Genomic DNA, 20,510 nt, shown 5'->3' on the forward strand with positions numbered 1-20,510 from the left:
GTGAACCATAACAAAGGCTGATGAACAGGCAAGGAGGATGAGGACAGAGGAGGGAGAAGCAGCTCGAGCAGATCTAAGAGCATTTGTGACTGAAAGCAGTGGAGTCTCAGTAGCGGGACCCTTGGAGAATCCACACTGAAGTAGATCTAGTTGATGATAGTCAGAGAGAAATGAAAAAGAGAGGTGTTTATGAACAATGAATTCTAGGGTTTTGGACAGAAATGGTAGAATGGACACAGGATGGTAAATCTCAAGGGCAGATGGGAAGAGAAAGTGTTTTTGAGAATAAGGATTGCACAAGACATCTTGAAATCAGTAGAGAAGATACTGGGGGTCAGTGAGGATTTGAAAAGAGAAGAGATGTTGGGGATCAAGAAAGGAGAGATGGACTGTAGAAAGGTGTGAAGGAATGGGGTCCAGAGCACAGGTCAGGGTCAAAAATGTTAAAGTCATTTACAGCAGAGAGGGAGGAAAGAGGAGAACGACACAGAGGAGACTCAGAAGATGTCTTTGGGGTCTTTTAGTGACTTTGAAAGAGAAGAAAGAAACAAAATCAGCAGAAGAAAATGACAAAGGTCTTGGAGCAGCAAGAGGACTTAAGAGAGACTTAAAGGCAGAGAAGAGGTGATGGGCATTTCTTTCAGATCATGCAATTAAAATGGATTTCTTTTCAGAGACGGAAGAGAGGAGGGACCTATGCTTATCCTGGAGGGATGGAAGTTTCTTATTATGAAAAAAATATTATTATTATTATTAGGGCAGCACGGTGGCACAGTGGGTAGCGCTGCTGCCTCACAGTTATTAGACCCAGGTTTGCTTCCCGGGTCTTACCTGCTTGGAGTTTGCATGTTCTCCCCGTGTCTGCGTAGGTTTCCTCCGGGTACTCCAGTTTCCTCCTACTGTCCAAAGACATGCAAGTTAGGTGTATTGGCGATTCTAAATTGTCCCTAGTGTGTGTGTGTATGTGTATGTGCCCTGCCGTGGGCTGGCATCCTGCTCAGGGTTTGTTTCCTGCATTGTGCCCTGTGTTAGCTGGGATTGGCTCCAGTATACCCCCGTGACCCTGTAGTTTTGATATAGCGGGTTGGATAATGGATGGATTATTATTATTACTAGACATTAAACCCGTTAAAATAACGGGCGCTAGAACAGTAGTGCATAAACATTTGTATGTACAGTCTATATTAAATGGCAAGGGATCTTGTATGTGGCTGTAATATACGTCACTGTATTGTGTGCCTTTAATTTTCTCTCTCAGTAATACTGGTTTGTATTTCCATTAAATGGCTGTAATTTTGTCGGAAAGTAATACAGTGGAATCGAAGTAATTTCCCCCATAGGATTGTATGTAAATACAACTAATCCATTCCAGACCATATGAACTGTATGTAAATATATGTTTTTTTAAGATTTTAAACACAAATATAGTTAATTATACCATTGAATGCACAGCGTAATAGTAAACTAAATGTAAAAACATTGAATAACACTAAGAAAACCTTGAACAACAGAGAAAACTAACACTGCAACAGTTCACGCTATAGCCTTACGACCCGCTCGCTATAAACACCTTTTTAAGTTTTAGGCACAGGGAAAAAAATGAACATTTGAAAAATCTGTAATTTAATAAACAACCAAGAAAAGTAACATTGCAACAATGCACGCATGCGCCTGTGTGTGTGTGTGTGCGTGTCTGTCTCTGTTGCGGGCCTGCGTGTGTGTGTGTGTGCGTGTCTGTCCGTCTCTCGCATGGGCCTGCCTGCCTGCGCGCGTGTGTGTGTGTGTGCGTGCGTGTCTGTGTTGACATGAAAGTAAATATGCTCTCATTTGTGGACTTTGTATAAATATATATAAATGACTTTTTGGTGGTGACTGTCCGTCTGTCGCGTTGGCCTGCCTGCGTGCCTGTCTCTCCGTGTCTCGCGTGGGCCTGCCTGCCTGCGCATGTGCGTGTCTGTCCATCTCTCGCGTGGGCCTGCCTGCCTGCGCGCGTGCGTGTCTGTGTTGACATGAATGTAAATATGCTCTCATTTGTGGACTTTGTATAAATATATGTAAATGACTTTTTGGTGGTGACCAAACGGTGGCAGTCGTGAGCTAAGATTGTTAATAAAGTTTTTTTTATCAGAGGTTTTTGTATGCCTGAGACTGAACGCTTCCCGTGTGTTTCATTCCTCCAGAATTATATATATATTCGGTCTAGTATTATTACTTTACACGCCAGAACTGCTGTGGCATTAGTTTCTGCTAACAGTCTGTCCGTGTCTCGCGTGGGCCTGCCTGCGCTTCTGTCCGTCTCTCGCGTGGGCCTGCCAGCGCGCGCGCGCGTGTGTGTATATGTTTGTGCGTGTATGTCTGTCTCTTGGGTGGGTCTGCGTGTCTGTCTGTCTGTCTTACTGTCTGTCGCGCGCACGCACCTGTGTGTGTCTCTCTCTGCACACACAGGGAATGCACGGGAAGAGACTGAACACGTGCCGTGTGGCCCCGCGCATGCGCACTTCACCAGAAGACACACACACACTGGACGCACACAAGGGTTTTATTAAAGAGGATGATGATGATGATTATTATTATTATTATTATTGTATCAAAAAACAAAAAAGACACCAAGAATTTTGACTAAATTTTACAAGAGCTATTTACAAGAAATAAAAAGCGTAGGAAAAAAATGAAAAATTGAGAAAAAAAAAAAAACCTCAGTTCATGATCAGAAAACCAAGCGGCTCAGTGACAGCCCCAAACAAACGAAGCTCCTCCGTTGATTTAAGGGACTCCCATAAGGCTACTGAGCCACCCAGCCTCTAGCGCAGTTAACTGTCACGTGATCCTATGTCGGCCTCAGGATGACGTCATCCAACGCGACAGCTACTGTAGCCACGCTGCCATTGTCTCGCTTTGTGAAACACTCAGTGCAGACGCAGGACTGTTGCTGAGTGAGACAGAAGTGTGAACGCGCGCGGAAACAATCCCATCGCCAAGCGGCATACAGTAAGTGCTTTTGATTTTGAGAATGCATTTTGTGGATGTGTGAGTTTTCATTTGCTCCATTAGAATCCCCGCGCGCGACCTGAGTGAGAGGCGAGCGGCGCACGGCGCGTTTATGTTATTTAGCACCCTCGCCGAACTTTGCTCGAGTGAATCCAACTGTGCCCACCCGTGTGCTATTTCTGTTCATTGGTATCTGCGGTTCACTTCACGTGTCTGAGTCCCAAATTTTAATTCTTACCACCCAGTCACACTGCTGTTAATTCCTCTCCGGGTGTTCCTTTTGTCGATTCCTTCTCGAATCGCAGACATCTAGGAGACGGCCATTCCACACGTACGGCGCTTTAATTTCTTCCCTTGTTTCTCTTTTGCCCCTCCGCGGTGTCCAGTTCAAAGACAGTCGCCGGCCAGCCATTAAAAGATAGTGAGGAGTCAGATTAGTAAAAGTGAAAAACGAACTGGAGCTCATGACCGTGGAGAAAAGTCTTAGAGAAAAACGAGCAGCAGCAGAAAGTCAGCAAATGCGCCGAGGGCATCTCCTTAGTGTGCCCGGTACTCTGGTTTTCTTCCTATACCCCAATGCCGTCTATCTGTGTTTGTTTTGCACTGGACTACGGTGGTGAGGTGGAAGTTAAGGTCCATTTGGTTACTTACACATGTGACTTTATCATACAGACCCAACCAGGCTGTGGGGGTCACCCCATGTGCCACTCTTAGGTGAACATCACTGTCAGGAGTGGCATCCCTCTTCTGGCCAAGACCCACTTTCATTTAATTCCTTTTAGGGTTACCCTCAGCAAACTGGCCCGTCAAAAGCAGAAGTGGAGCGTTAAGAAAGGGACACAAGGCCTCCACTATGCCAATCTTACAATACTGGGTGGTGCTGCTGTTAATCTAAACAGTTGTCACATTCAGTGATTGTGTGCCGACCAATCAACAGAGTCGTGCTCAGCCCTGTTTCTAACAGCCAATAGCATGCTGCTGATGACGCCTGTGGTGTACAAGGGGTCGCTCTTCAGCAGCAATCTTCCCCGTTTATTTTTTCCCCTTTTGTTTTGCCATCTGAAACACTAAATGACAGATAGGGCTGCAACGATTAGTCGACGTAATCAACGACGTCAACTACAAAAAATCGTCGATGCGGATTTTTTTTTATTGTCGACGCGTCATAAACAGAGCCTTCAATAGAGGCTCCAGTCACAAAGAACCACTTTGGTTTTTCTAACTGCAATGCACAACGTGAACGTCTGGGGGCAGTATCGTTATTGTTTGTCAAGACGCCCACAGTCCTACCAACGCAAGCATCCTGGAGCTGTGATGCCGCCGTCTCTTTAGTGAGTAAAGTTAGTGTCACGTGTTTGTACTATAATGTGTATACAGGGGGACCTCGGGTTACGACACAGTTCCATTCCTAGAACAGTGATGTAATCCGAATTTTGGTGTAAGTCGAAACATACCCTAGCCTAAGTCACTAACCTATCCTAACACATTTGCAAAATCATAATCTAGGACATAAAAACACAACTAAGCTACAGAAAAAGGAAAAAGACATAAATATACTGTACTGTAGTAAGAGAAAAAATGAGTGTAAAGGAAATCCTTGCCTTTATTCCTTCTCACGTCTAAATTTTAAAAAAGGTTTTATGGGAGTGAGCGTTGTAAGCTTGAAACGTTGCATGTTGAGATGTTGTAACCTGAGGACCCTCTGTATAAAGGTTTCGACAATGATAGTTAGCCCTTAAACCGACACATACTTGAGGGTTTATGCACCCCTGGACGGCAAATACTTTTTAGCTGCACTTTTTAAGTAAACATTACAATTCACAAATAAAATTTTAACGGAACACATTTTTTTTCATGCAAAGAGCATCACAATTACTGCAACACTGATCATGTTACTCACTGCAAATGAAATGTAAAAACTATAAAAAAAAAAACAAACTACTGCAACAATCTGTTACTATGTGTTCAATATACAACTGAAGTCATTGATGAAATGCAGTAAATCACCGAGCCAACTGCGCTTGAGCTGGCTGCATGCAGACACCCAGGGGTAAACGCTGATGATCGCAGGCTCGTCTAGTGCAGCGGCTCAATCCCAGAGACCGTGGAGCCGCAGTTCTGCCGGGGCCGGCAGTGTTAGTGAGCTGGCTGCTCAACGAATATACGGCACTGACTGATCAGCTCCGGCGTGCTGGCAAATTGCGCTGAGAAACAACTTTAGACGCTTGCCGAGTTCAATGAATGTATGTTGCCTTATATTCTCGGCTTCGGCGTGCTTCCAAATTGCACTGGAAACCGACTCTAGCTGGTGGCGGCATTCAACAAATGTACTTTTCCGAATATACTCGGCGCTGGTGTGCTGGCAGTAATTACCTTGTTACATATTTTAGTCCGTTATTTTTTTTTATCTTGGCACACTATAGTACATGATGTGATAAACTACAACACTTTTCTTTCAGAGTATGATGATTAAACAACATCTTTCTCTGTCTGCAAAATCATTCTCGTGTATTCCTGCTACCTCTGAGCGTCTCTTCTCAGCAGCTGGGAACATTGGCTCAAAGACGAGAGCCAGCCTCACACCAGAGCACGTCGAAATGCTCACGTCCTGCACTGCAATCAGGAATATATGAACTGAATCTTTTATAAACTGTATTTTATTTAATTGGAAGCTTTATTTAAACTTTTGGACTTTAAGACACACCAGTGGCCATTTTTGGTTAAGTTAAATGCACTTTTCTGTGTTTAAAGACCATGTGCACTTTGCTTTGTATTGTTTAATGTATTTCTTTTTTATTGATTGATAGATGATAGATACTTAATAATATACTTTATTAATCCCAAGGGGAAATTCACATTGTGATGGTCACACTAATATAAAAACATCTGATTATTTTCAAATTCATATGTTTCACTGGTTGTTATTTTAATCTGATTGTTATTAATTTTAATTGTGTTAATGCAGAGACATCAGGGTGACATTCACAGGTGGACAGACGTGAGCAGATGAGGTAAGACGTGCACTGGAGCCCAGAACAGGATGTGCAACCACAGGTCACAGGCATGAAATAATCGTGACTAATCAGAAAAATAACTGAACGATTAGTCGACTACCAAAATAATCATTAGTTGCAGCCCTAATGACAGAAAGAGGAGCATCTCTTATATATTTTTTTTTTGGTTCAAAACCTGCAGTTTCTTATTCCTCTTCACTTAACTCTCTGCCTTCTACTTCAGGGAAACATTCACTGGTTGTGTGTGCAGGAGAGCAGACAGTCTGCCCCTAAGACTACAAACAAAATCAAACCTGTTTAAATTTATCTTTGCGAATCACAGGCTAGTTGAAGTCAGACATTGGGTTTCTCACATTAGGCGGCCATCTTTATGAGGACACACTGCCAACTGTCTCCATCTCGATAAGATTATGTAAATGAACGCTGTGACTTGAATAATGGTTTTGGATTTTGTAAGCTTGGGGTAGTTTCACATTAGACAAGTTGACCAGTGATTTTAAGTTCCTCCTTCATATGCCCCTGTTTCTTAACATAATCCTGAGGCCTAACTTGTATAAACCTTCCTTAACATTAACTATTAACAAAATTCTGGGACCCTAACAGTATTGAATGTTCAATGAAAGTAGTGAATACTGTTGACACACAACTGTGCAAGATGGCCTCCTTCTTCTTCTAGCCTATTGGACCATCCTTTCATTCCCAAACTCATTTTACACCTAATGTGACATGAAAAGTGATGAGTTACTGTCTGATTGCTATAAACTGCCTGACTTGACATCAGCTTTAAGTAACAGGATGTTATAAAAATGTCCTTAGATCTTAAGGATGCTGTTTTAATTGAATTGATTCCTGTTTTTTTCCACAGCGAGAAAAACTCTGCCATTTACTGTAACGTTTAAATGGATGTGAAAGAGGAAACGTGTGAAGCTGACCTGAATATCCTGGAAGAGAGGACCGTAAATGTTAAGGAGGAAGACTTTGAGTGGGAGAGTGTCCACCCCAAACAGGAGAGTCTGGACATCAAGGAAGAGGACCATGAACTCTGGTCAGTGACCATTAAAGAGGAGGATGAAGAGGAGTGTGTCAGCACTGAGATTCACAACTATAGAAGTATGGAGTTTGGCAAGGAAGATGACCTTCATTATGGAGATCAAGATGGAGCAGTGGCCGGGTTAGTCTCTTCTCATAGCAGACACTTTTCATCTTTGGAGTCTTCTGTCGGTGTAAAATGTGAATCATTACAGTCTGACACAAAGGAGTTTGAAGACGTTTTATCTTCTAGAACTGAGAAAGGTCAGCCTAAGACATCATCTAAAACAAGTAAGTGGAAAAATAACAATCGGTGTACGTTTTAGGGTCAGGGTTATGGGCCTGAAAGTGCTGTGTTGTGTTTTGTTTTAAAGAAACTTGGACAAATGTTCAAACTATATTAAACACAGCAATTTCACTACATTTTGCAGGGTACTGGAATCTGTACTTCTTCCATTATTGTTTGTAACATTATTAAAACACTCTAAGCGCCTGTCTTTGGTTAAAAAAAAAAAAAAAAAGTGAACCCTTTGGAATTCCTTTTATTTCCGTAATAATTCCCCCTAACTCTGTGGTCTGATCTTCAATTAAGTCCATAAAACAGACAAACACAGTCATCTTAAATGAGACCCTTGTCATTCCTGAATACATTATTTAAACATGGGAACAGTCCAGTTTGTGACCCCCTGTCTTTAGAAACTTTCTGCTCCCCCTTTAGCTACAATGACCTCCACCAAACATTTCCTGCAGCTGCCACTCAGGGTTCAATTTCTTGTCTATTCATCATTTTGAAAGTTTTCAGTTCCTTGATGTCTCAGGGATTCCTTCAATGATCAGCTGACTTCATGTAAAGCCAATGAATCCTCAGCTCTTCTGATTGGCCGGTCCAGAACACCAGCTTTCTTCTGTTTAAGCCTTTCTCTTGTTGACTTCTTCTTTTGTTTCGGCTGATTGTCTTTTTCATTACCTAACTTCTCTCAAGCTTTCACTGTCCTAACATCTCCTATCAGATTTCTTTATAACATTTTTTTTAATTCAGTGCTACATTGATGATGGCATCCTGTCCTGGTCCTGCAGAGGCAAAAAAAGTCCTAAACTGTGATTCTACCATGAGGTGATAGCAATGGTGTGCAGTGATCTTTTACCTCCTGACCACTGTGAAAAGGTGACACACACATGGTGACATGGGGATTCAGGCAATCAAAAGACAGACACAGCAGACCAGGGGTGACATTTATAAAACTTTGCATGGAAGTGAGCGTGAAAATATGCGCACCCAAAAACAAAAATAGGAAAGTGTGTACGCCCAGAAAAAAAACACATTTATGAACCAGATATATGCCCATTACTACAAAATTTACTTTTTGTGACTCATATTCATTTTTTAAATATGTATATGTGAACACTCCTTTAATTGCCACCCTGAAAACATTCACATATGGAGCCTGCTATCTGTCCCCTCTGTATGTAATCGTGATGCTGCAGAACTTCATTGGCTGGTAGATCAGCATCTTCCTCCTCACGCTTTGAGATCTCATCACCTGCATTCAAGAATATCTGGCTTTGCTCCTCATCTGAGAGTGAAAGGTTGCACATGTAGTTACAGTGCTTCTCCTCTGTGCTCTGGGGTTCAGGAAAGGTGTGAGGCAAAACTGTCTGTGCAGGAAGCTGCTGTCACCTGGCACATGTAATGACATGATTGCTGTTATAAAGAATAGGTCAGGTCATGTCATATGAAACACTGAGAGTTCAGCAGGTTACTTCATCAACACCTACTTCACCATGTAAAGCAACATCACGTCTGTCAAAGCTACTTTGTCTCAAAATAAATGAATCGTGGTTTGAGTGAGGCCATGGAGACGTGATATTTGTCAGGCACATCTTGGATGACTTGTCTATTAATGGAATGTCACTGCTTATGGTTAACAAAAGCAGCTTCAATCTTGCTAGGTGTCGTTTTTGCAATATGAGTGCAGTAAACTGTCCCAGTTGTGTTAGGAGAACTGGACACGGCTGCAGATTGACTTTTTGTGTTGGCAAAAACATTTCATGTGTTGTGTGTACACTCACACTGTACGAAAACGAGATGTAGTTCATCACCAGTCAGGTAATGGCTTCCAGCACAGCAGGCATAATGGAGTGAAGCTTTGCTGAGATACTGTTGATCTGTCGGCCATTTCCTTGAGAAGAGACATCAACTAGCAGATATAAAGTGATGACAAAGTAGAATTTCTTCATTTCAAATACATATCCATTGGCTCTCTTAATGAGAACTAAAATGCAGTGTGCACAGTCAGTAGTTTCTCTGAAATGTTGTGTATGTATGGGTCAGAGTTACTGTAAATATGTTTGTTCTCCTGTCACATTTCTTTTGTAAATCTTGACGTTTGTATGGAGGCTGCATACACACGTTTCGAGTCCAATTTTTTTGTGTATGCAAGCTTTATAAGTGAGGCCTCAGTACCTTCACTAGCCTATCTATAGATAGGTCTCAACCCAGGCAGCCTGACTCCAAACTCCGCAGGAGGCTTCAGCATGTGCAGGCCCAAAATGGATTGTTGGATTAAATAGTTATAATAAAGCACTCATCAAATGTCAGTAAACAACTTAAGGACCACCTCCCTGATATCAAATATAAATGCTGGGGGTAGCACTTCAGAAGTGACATTGGTTTGACCTTACCTTTTCGGGTCTCACGCAAAAAATACAAAGAAATTTGGGTAATTAATAAACAACAAAGTATACAGTTGTGCTTGAAAGTTTGTGATCCCTTTAGAATTTTCTATATTTCTGCATAAATATGACCTAAAACATCAACAGATTTTCACTCAAGTCCTAAAACTAGATAAAGAGAAACCAGTTAAACAAATGAGACAGAAATATTATACTTGGTCATTTTATTTATTAAGGAAAATGATCAAATATTACATATTTGTGAGTGGCAAAAGTATGTGAACCCCTAGGATTATCAGTTAGTTTGAAGGTGAAATTCGAGTCCGGTGTTTTCAATCAATGGGATGCCAATCAGTGAGTGTGAGTGGGCACCCTGTGTTATATAAAGAACAGGATCGATCAAAGTTTGCTCTTCACAACACATGTTTGTGGAAGTGTATCATGGCACAAACAAAGGAGATTTCTGAGGACCTCACACAAAGAGTTGTTGATGCTCATCAGGCTAGAAAAGGTTACAAAACCATCTCTAAAGAGTTTGGACTCCACCAATCCACAGTCAGACAGATAAAATTGCTGCTCGCCTGCAGTTTGCTAAAGATCACGTGGACATCTGCATCTGGGCCAGGGCGGCTTGCCTTCATTGATGGAACAATGAATTCTGAATGATATCAGAGAATTCTAAAGGAAAATGTCAGGACATCTGTCCATGAACTGAATCTCAAGAGATGGTGGGTCATGCAGCAAGACAACGACCCTAAGCACACAAGTCGTTCTACCAAACAATGGTTAAAGAAGAATAAAGTGAATGTTCTGGAATGGCCAAGTCAAAGTCCTTAATCCAATCGAAATGTTGTGGAAGGACCTGAAGCGAGCAGTTCATGTGAGGAAACCCACCAACATTCCAGAGTTGAAGCTGTTCTGTGCGGAGGAATGGGCTAAAATTCCTCCAAGCCGGTGTGCAGGAATGAGCAAAAGTTACCGGAAACGTTTAGTTGCAGTTACTGGGGGGTCACACCAGATACTGAAAGCAAAGGTTCACATACTTTTGCCACTCACAAATATGTAATTTTCCTCAATAAATGAATGACCAAGTATAATATTTTTGTGTCATTTGTTTAACTGGTTTCTCTTTATTAACTTTTAGGACTTGAGTAAAAATCTGATGATGTTTTAGGTCATATTTATGCAGAAATCTAGAAAATTCGAAAGGGTTCACAAAGTTTCAAGCACAACTGTAAACAAACTTTGAAATTACATAATCAGAATGAAAAGGCAAGTAATACTGTAAAAATATTGAAAGCACTAAATAAGCAAAGATGTTCTTTACAATGCCTGTGGTTGCTTTCCCAGCTTTGTTTTTATCGCCCTTTGTTATAATATGCCAGCTTTATTCTCCTCTCTCTTTCTTATTGTGTCTTGTTGACAGTCTTTAAGAGTTATCTTGATGTGATGTTTGGAATCTTAGCTGTTTGCTAAACTAACAGGTTTGATGGTCTGATGGATGGTCTCCTTATGTTTGTTACATTTCTTATGTTCTTGTTCTGTATGTTCATGAGCAGATCTTTCTGGAGAAGAGACAGCTTTGCCAGCACCCACATTTCTTAGAGTGCCTCTAAGGCACACCTCCAGTCTTCTCTCATTGGTTGAACACCTGATTTGACTTAACGGGACTGTAAAGGTTTAAGCGACATGTTCAGCATTGACAGTCCAGTTTTTTGTGTGTTATGCGTTCAGGTTGATTTTGTTTGTCTGTTATTGTAGTGCAGTTGAAGAATTCGGACGGAAATTCAGGAGATTCCAAAGGGTTCACAAACTTTGTCTTACATCTGCAAAGCAATTTAAATTCTGTTGAATATTTTAAGAAACATCTTCTCGGAGCTACTTAATCCAATCGAGTGTCCATCTCTGTGCATCTTTAGCTAACAGTCATGCATCTGGCCTGTTTGCATTGTAATGTGTACAAGAACACATGGGCACAGTTGGCAACCAGTTATGGGTAAATTTTGCACAAACATTAAGATGTTGTTCTTTTCACAGATAAGCTACCAAGTAGTGTGGTAGTGTGTACAAAGGTTTGAGGCAAACAGCAGGCAGACAGCAGATGTAAAGTAAAAAGCAATTTCTTTATTCTTGGTGGCCGAGAGATGACTCCAGCCCTGTCAGCTAGTGTCACTGACAGTCACCAGCAATAGCCCAATCCCCTTATGTGAGTTTCCTTTTTATAAAAGAAATGTTTACATCCTACAGAGAGAGCCTATCACGAGACAAGGTTACACAATTCTTTGGCAGGATTCAGTAATATGCCCAAAAATTACAATACATTTGTTCAACCACTAAAGATGAAGTGAAAAAGTCTGTCTCTGTTGATTTTACAATCCTAGATGTTTGTTAAGATTAACAGTTTCCTGAGTGCAGACTAAAAGGTCAGCAGTTTGACAGAAGTATTGCAAGTTTTTTTTCAGCTTTGCGTACTCACTCAATTTTTATATGTAAGTCTTATTAATAAACAATTAATCCTTAGTTCATTAGTTTAAGTAAGTCATATTAATAATCAATTAATCTATAGCCTATCAATACAAACTAGTAATATACTTATTTTGTTAAGATGATTATACAGGTAATGGTTTTCCTCTTTTAACAATCTTAATGCATTCATATTGTTAACACAAAGAACTCTTATACTCGCAAATATATATATACTAGCCAAATACCCGCTTCTGCAGCGGAGAAGTAGTGTGTTAAAGAAGCAATGAAAAGGAAACATTTTAAAAATAACGTAAAATGATTGACTATATATATATATATATATATATATATATATATATACACACGGACAAAATTGTTGGTACCCTTCAGTCAATGAAAGAAAAACTCAAAATGGTCACAGAAATAACTTTAATCTGACAAAAGTAATAATAAATAAAAATTCTATGAAATTTAACCAATGAAAGTCAGACATTGATTTTCAACCATGCTTCAACAGAATTATTTAAAAAATAAACTCATGAAACAGGCCTGGACAAAAGTGATGGTACCCCTAGAAAAGACTGAAAATAATGTGACCAAAGGGACATGTTAATCCAAGGTGTGTCCACTAATTAGCATGTGTGTACATATAATATATATATATATATATATATATATATATATGTATATATATATATATATATATATATGTATATATATATATATATATATATAATATATATATATATGTGTATGTGTGTGTGTGTGTGTATATATATGTGTGTATATATATATGTATATATCTATACTAATAAAAGGCAAAGCCCTCACTCACTCACTCACTCACTGACTCATCACTAATTCTCCAACTTCCCGTGTGGGTGGAAGGCTGAAATTTGGCAGGTTCATTCCTTACAGCTTCCTTACAAAAGTTGGGCAGGTTTTATATCGAAATTCTAATTCGTAATGGTCATAACTGGAAGCAGTTTTTCTCCATTTACTGTAATGGAGATGAGCTTCAACGCCGGGGGGAGTTTCGTGTGACATCATCACGCCCCCACGTAATCACGCAGTACATAGAAAACCAGGAAGACCTCAAAAAAGCGCTGAAGAAAACATGCATTATATAATTGAGAAGGCAGCGAAACAATAAGAAGCTAGCGAGTGACATATACAACCATATTGATGAGTTCTGCTACTTCGGAAACAAAGCACGATGTAAACCTACACTTTAAATTAAGTTCATAGACAGGCTGCCGCTAGCGTTTGTAATTTAGTGCCTGCCCATATAAGGCCGTCCGTCAGCGGCAATCCAATAGCAAACTGCCACGGGTAAATATTCACGGGTGAAGGACTGTGCTTATGGAGAGGAAGATGAGATGGTCAGGGTGGTGTTTGACACAAACTCAGCGAAATTGCGAGAGAAAGTTTTAAGTGCCAGGACTAAGGTAACCTTAAATAAAGCTATGGACATAGCATGAGATGGCACCAGCACAGCTGGGAACCTTCGATGCATGTACACCGAGCGGCTCACGTGAACTGGCGCGTGCACAGATAAAAGCAACAGTTCCAAAGAGCGTTGAACAAAAACCGAATTACACAATTGAAAAGGCAGCAAAAAATATGAAGCGTCTGATAAGCATATTCATAAATGCAGCTACTGTGGAAACAAAGCACACGGTGGAAAAAGTCAATGTCCCGCTAAAGGAAGACAGTGTAAAAAAAACCTGTGTATGCAGTGTGTCAGGTCTCAGATTAAGAAGAAGACGAGCTGTTTATTGATGCAGTAAGAAACGAATCGATGAATGAAACCTGTCATCTTTACAACGATTGACAAACACGGAATGTAACTTGAACACAACACATCCTACAAATACGAACCTGATTGAAAGAAATAATGATAATCAAATCCTTGATGACAGCAACACTCAGTAACACTCACAAAACAAATACTGTATATTGACAGTCATGTTACGTTATTTTTAAAATGTTCCCTTTTCTTTTTCTACCTTTTTAACACACTACTTCTCCGCGATACGCTGGTATATATATATATGTATATATATATATATATATATATATATAACCCGATCTACATACTCGAATAATGGATACTTTATTCGCCATCAATGATTGTTTTGGTAAAGCCATACTCAGTGTATTCATTAGATGAACGGTAAAAAAGTAAGAGCGAGGGGAGGATGACTCATTGAGGCATGCAGGCTGTAGTGCGCCAACTCTATCTGAATTGCGATCACATTTGAAAAAATATATCTTTTCAAGTTCTATTTAGTCCATATGTGTCAAACTCAAGGGCCGGGCCACATCCGCCCGGCGTAATTATATCCGCCCGAGATCATTTTATATACTGTATTATTGTTATTAATGGCCCGGGTATATGAAGCGCTGGTAACACAATAAACTACAGATCCCATAATGCAGCGCTTCAGCTGCCTTGCCGAACACTTACCGCGTAATCAAGTCTAGCTTATGATGCTGCAAGTTATTGCGAAGCTAGAGTTATTGCGCACTGAGTTTGCACAGCGCTTTGGTGACTTTGAAGAACAAAAAAAGTCCGTCTACATGCGGCTCGAACCTTGTGCATGTTTGGTAGCACATATATGTGTGAGAAGCTCTTCTCAGTGATAAAGACTAACAAAACAGCACACAGCAGTCGCCTCACTGATGAGCACCTGCAATCCATCCTGAGAATCTCCACAACACAGAACCTCACACCAAACAGAAATGAACTTGTGGCCAAAAAAAGATGCCAGGCGTCCAGCTCTAAAATGACATATGAGCAAAGACAACTGAATGATTTGATTTGTTATTGCACATAAGAGCGGGAGTCAACCGTTTAAACAAACAGCGTATTGCACTGATACGAAATAGCTGTGTGTGTATATATGTAGATATGTATGTATATATATGTTTATATATATGTGTGTGTGTATGTATGTGTGTGTATATATGTGTGTGTATATATGTGTGTGTATATATGTAGATTATATATATATATATATATATATATATATATATATATATGTATATATATATATATATATATATATATATATATATATATATATATATATATATATGTATATATATATATATATATATATATATATATATATATATATATGTATATGTGTGTATATATGTATATATGTGTATATGTGTATATGTATATATGTGTATATATATGTATATGTATATATATATATATATATGTGTATATATATATATATATATATATATATATATATAACAACACTCATCACTCACAACAGTGACAAAACAATTACATTGACAATCAGGTTACGTTATTTTCAAAATGTTTCCTTTTCTTTTTCATTGCTTCTTTAACACACTACTTCTCCGCTGCGAATCGCGGGTATTTTGCTAGTCTTCTATAAAAATAAAATGAACAGTTAACAATACATACTCCCCTCTTGACTTAGAATATAGTGACAATAGAAGGACCAGGAGAATACACAGAGTATGTTATTTCAGGTTTCACATATGTTTATAATTATAAGAAAAAAAGAGAAGAAAGCTAGAACAAGTGTATTTTTTTTAAAAAAAATTTAATTTGTGTATCAAATATCTATACTAATAAAAGGCAAAGCCCTCACTCACTCACTCACTCATCACTAATTCTCCAACTTCCCGTGTAGGTAGAAGGCTGAAATTTGGCAGGCTCATTCCTTACAGCTTACTTACAAAATTTAAGCAGGTTTCATTTCGAAATTCTACACGTAACGGTTGACAACGTCCGCCAAGTTGAACTTTCTTATTTACGGCCCCATCTTCACAAAATTTGGTAGGTGGCTTCCCTGAGCTAACCAAAACCAATGTATGCATACTTATTTCGGTGGTATGGCGCCACTGTCAGCCATATTGAATTTTCCAACATCACTAATTCTCCAACTTCCCGTAAAGGTAGAAGGCTGAAATTTGGCAGGCTCATTCCTTACAGCTTACTTACAAAAGTTAAGCAGGTTTCATTTCGAAAATCTACGCATAATGGTCATAACGGTCAACAACTTTGCCATGCTGAACTTTCTTATTTATGGCCCCATCTTCTCGAAATTTGGTAGGCGGCTTCCCTGCACTAACCGAAACCAATGTACGTACTTATTTCGGTGGTATGATGCCACTGTCAGCCGCCATATTGAACTTTTCAACAGTCTTTGTTACTTATGGGCCCATCTTCAAGAAATTTGGTACACGGGTTCCCAACGCTAACTGAATCCTATTTACGTACATATATACGTCCATAGCCTGCAGCTCGGTTACCGTGTGAGGCGGCATTGGGTCCCCCATCCCAACGCCTCCAACGTTGTTGGCTGCCTGTCTATATAAGGCTGCTCCAGTCTCTACATTCCCTTCCTTGCTTCGCCACGGGATTTACGTCTCCCTACTGATAACTACAGCCTTTTTGTTTAATCCACGGCTTCTCCGCTGTTTTATTGTGTGTTTATTACAATTATAGTTATTGTGTAGGTATTTTACACTTACTTTACATTGCTCAAGTACCCATTTCCTTTATCATTCCAACCCCCATTACCATGTCTATCGAGGTAATCACCATCGATCAAACAACTGTCACTTACCGAGTGGTTTCCATGCCCAGAGATACCACCTACCTTTTCCATTCTCTTTGTTACATATTGCACGTCCATATCAGGCTCAGTCTTGATATCCGGAGGAACATTGTGTCTTATGTATTGAATGACTGGGACAGGTTCAAGTTGTGGACTGATGACGGTACAGGAGATAATTATACTACACAGGAGCACTATAAGAGTGGAATGCTTAAGCCCTTCACCTATGGTTCTGCATGTGAGTTGATGGCTACCGCTGAATTGTTTGGTTGTCGCTTTCAAGTGTACCGAAATGGTCAAATATTTTACACCTTTCGGCAACCGCCAATGCCTCTTAAACATCTTAGATTCACAGGTGACGATTTCAGTAGTGGACACTTTGATGTTTATGAATGTTTAAACTCTCAAAAGCTGGATGTGATTTTATCGCTGAAACCGGTTGTGTGCTTACAACGCTTGACAGATGCTGAATGTCACTTCAATACAACAAATCCTGCAAATACTGTCATAATTGAAACAAACCATGAAACTCAAACCGATTATGACAGCAGCAATCCAAGCTGTGAGATTTGAGACAAGATTACTGTTCACATGGCCAACTGTACGTTACATGCTCAAGAGTAAGCAGGAGTAACAGGAGGGCTGAACTCACAATGTGGTATACAAAGAGATCCTTAACAAATAATTATTGGCACATTTTCCCTCAGTTTAAAAAGGTTACATTTTCTTCTTAATAAAAATTTTAAGGCAGTACTTCGCTGCTGCGAAGCGCGGGTATTTTGCTAGTTAACAATGTATAATGTTATAATATTTTAAGAATATGATGTCAAAATGATTATGCCATTCTGTAATGTAGTTAAAAAAATCAACAATAGTCTTGTTGATTATGCCTGTCACATGTGATCTATTTATTTACTATTTTTCACTTCTTGGCTCCTATAATTGTGCTCATGTGGTGAGTAGTTGAAATACAAATGAAAAAAATGAACAAGTTGAGTCTCTAATCACTTGCTACCTAAATCTTATGATTGCTTATGCTTATCAAAGTTTGTTCATAAATTAAACCAATATTTATTTAGTGTTGTAAGATAATGTTAGTATGAAATCGGTGGGTTTAAAACTAAAACTTTTTATCTTTTAAACTTTATACAGGAATCAAACTTCACTGCTGTTCTGAATGTGGTAAACGGTTTTCAATAAGAAGTAATCTTCAAAGGCACCAAAGAATCCACACAGGAGAGAAGCCGTTTGAGTGTTCAGAATGTGGTAAACAGTTTACACAGAGAAGCAATCTTCAGATCCACCAAAGAACCCACACAGGGGAGAAGCCGTATGACTGTTCTGAATGTGGTAAACTATTCTCTGATAGTAGTAAATTTCAGATCCACATGAAAGTTCACTCAGGAGAGAAGCCATATTGCTGCTCTGAATGTGGGAAAGATTTTTCACAGAGAAGCCAACTTCCGAGCCAGCAAAGAATTAACACACGGGAGAAGCCATATGACTGTTCTGAATGCGGTAAAAAGTTTACACAGAAAGGCCATCTTCAGAGCCACCAAAGAATCCACACGGGGGAGAAGCCCTATTGCTGCCCAGAATGTGGAAAACTATTCTCTTACAGTAGTAATTTTCAGGTACACATTAAAACTCACTCGGGAGAGAGGCCGTATTGCTGCTCTGAATGTGGCCAAAAGTTTACACAGAGAGGCCGTCTTCAGAGCCACCAAAGAATCCATACAGGGGAGAAGCCATATGACTGTTCTGAATGTGGTAAAAAGTTTTCAAGGAGTAGCCATCTTCAGAGCCACAGAAAAATCCACACAGGGGAGAAGCCATATGACTGTTCTGAATGTGGAAAAAAGTTTTCGCAGAGAAGCTATCTTCAGAAACATCAAGTTATTCACACGAGAGATAAAAATGACAGAAATTCCCCCACCTTGTCCACAGATGAATAAACAATGCTAAGCAGCAGAAGAAAGAAAGTTTGATGAAAACAAAAAAGAACTAATTGGTGAAACTACAAGTAAAGTGGTAATTACACTGCCCACTTCCAACTGCCTCATGTGGAAACAGAACTTACTCCTGCATGGCTTATGAGGGGCAAACTAAGACCAAAAGATGTACGCCTCATCATAGGTGCACAGAACAGTGGCTTAGACACAAAGTGGTTCAGATCAAAAATGGGAAAAATAAAAAAATAACCCACAATTGTCACTTCTGACACAAAAGAAACAGTCATACATCTTGTTGCTGGATGCGAGGTACTGATGGCTGAAGGACTATATCCTGCACAACACCACAAAGTGGCCAGGCTCATTCGCTGGAAACCTGGCAAGAAGTACAACTTACCAGCATCAGAAAGACACTTGGACCACAACTCGGACAGCACAATGGAAAATGAGGAGGTGCAGGTCATTTGTAGTACAGCAATACTGACTGAAAACCAGAGGCCTGAAAACCAGATGTAAGAAATTCTAGGTAACAGAAGTATTAGTTCCTAGTGAAAAACTCAGTCCTAAGAATGGAAAGGCAAGAAAGAAACAAAATATCAAGAAATGCAGTCTGAGATATGACAAATAAAATGTGGACCAAAAAAAAAAAAAGGAAGAAGTGCCTGCTGTTCTAGGATGAACAGGACTGATAAAGAAAATCGTTCAGGCCCATCTTGACAAATTACAAAAACTCCTTATGACCTGCAAAAAGAAGCCTTATTAGGAACAATGCAGGTTCTAACGTGAGTCCTTGTGGCAACCTTAAGAGAGTGAGAAGTTAAGCAGTACAATGAGACTGTCCTGACTAAAGAGTGAAGCTCACTCCTATTTTGATAGGAAGCACACCAAGAAAATGTGGAAGAATTAAACCTGAGAGAAGCTGAATTGTTGTTCTGAATGTGGTAAACAAATTGGGCACAGAAATACTCTTCTGATGCACATTGAAATTCATGCAGGAGAGAAGCCATGTGGGTGTTCTGAATTTGGCAAACAGTTTTCATGGATCCAACAGCAACATAAATTTATATAGTACATTTTCATACAAACAATACAACAGCTTTACAAGATGAAATAAGAAGGAAGTTAATATTAAACCTAAAAAAGATTAGGCAAATAATATACAGTATGTAACAAAGGAAAAGATAATGTTGAAGGGCCAACTTGATAGAAAAAAATTTAAAACAAAAAAACTCCAGTTAGACCGAAAGAAAAGAAAATCTTGCAGGGGTCCAAGGGAGAGCAGTAAAACACTGCCCGGCCGCCACTGGGCATTCTAGGTAACATTTTACCAAAATCGGTCCTCATGGTTTACATGCTTCACTTGAAGATTTTGATGATGGCCATGTGGACACCTGGGACACCCACCATTCAATCTATAAACACGAGGCAGTGTGGTATCTTGATCAGGAGGTGGTGGAGCACATCGTCACCTCAGAAGAAATGGAGAAGACAGTAGAGAATAGTACAGATTAGTATGGAACTGCACATCCCACAGGAAAATGATAATCCAGTGTCCATATAGACTAATAGGGATACAACTAAAATGTAGCTATGAAATAGACAGTTTAAAATAATGAGTTTTTATCATTATGTTTAATGTTCTGCAGTATTAGCCTGGTGAATTTCTATTGGTAAAGTATTTTAAATTTTAGGTGTGTAACAGCAAAAGGCCACCTCAACAATTCTTTTTAGATTGGCTCTCGAAATTATAAGTAGACCTTCATTTGAAGATCTGAGGT

The 20,510-nt window shown here is 39.6% G+C and overlaps 1 protein-coding gene across 3 annotated transcripts; it reads left to right on the forward strand.

Moving 5' to 3' along the window:
* The first annotated feature begins 2,870 nt into the window (after window positions 1-2,870).
* LOC120539100 (zinc finger protein 501-like) lies at window positions 2,871-18,962 on the forward strand. Of its 3 annotated transcripts, XM_039768858.1 has the most exons (4): window positions 2,871-2,988; window positions 5,954-5,999; window positions 6,868-7,322; window positions 17,933-18,962. In XM_039768858.1, the coding sequence occupies exons 3-4, from the start codon at window positions 6,902-6,904 to the stop codon at window positions 18,733-18,735; spliced, it is 1,224 nt and encodes a 407-aa protein (XP_039624792.1). In that variant the 5' UTR covers window positions 2,871-2,988; window positions 5,954-5,999; window positions 6,868-6,901; the 3' UTR covers window positions 18,736-18,962. The 3 variants fall into 3 exon arrangements, with proteins under 3 accessions (XP_039624792.1, XP_039624790.1, XP_039624791.1); XM_039768856.1 differs by lacking the exon at window positions 5,954-5,999; XM_039768857.1 differs by lacking the exons at window positions 2,871-2,988; window positions 5,954-5,999 and having other exon boundaries at window positions 6,125-7,322.
* The last annotated feature ends 1,548 nt before the right edge of the window (window positions 18,963-20,510 follow it).

The sequence above is a fragment of the Polypterus senegalus genome, chromosome 11, assembly GCF_016835505.1.
Source record: "Polypterus senegalus isolate Bchr_013 chromosome 11, ASM1683550v1, whole genome shotgun sequence".
NCBI classification, from domain to species: Eukaryota; Metazoa; Chordata; class Cladistia; order Polypteriformes; family Polypteridae; genus Polypterus; species Polypterus senegalus.

Bases quoted from the DNA above. Each gene is read 5' to 3' on its own strand.
- LOC120539100 (XM_039768858.1), top strand. From the start codon at position 6,902: ATGGATGTGAAAGAGGAAACGTGTGAAGCTGACCTGAATATCCTGGAA. The intron at 7,323-17,932 runs GTAAGTGGAAAA...AACTTTATACAG, and splicing joins TAAGACATCATCTAAAACAA to GAATCAAACTTCACTGCTGT.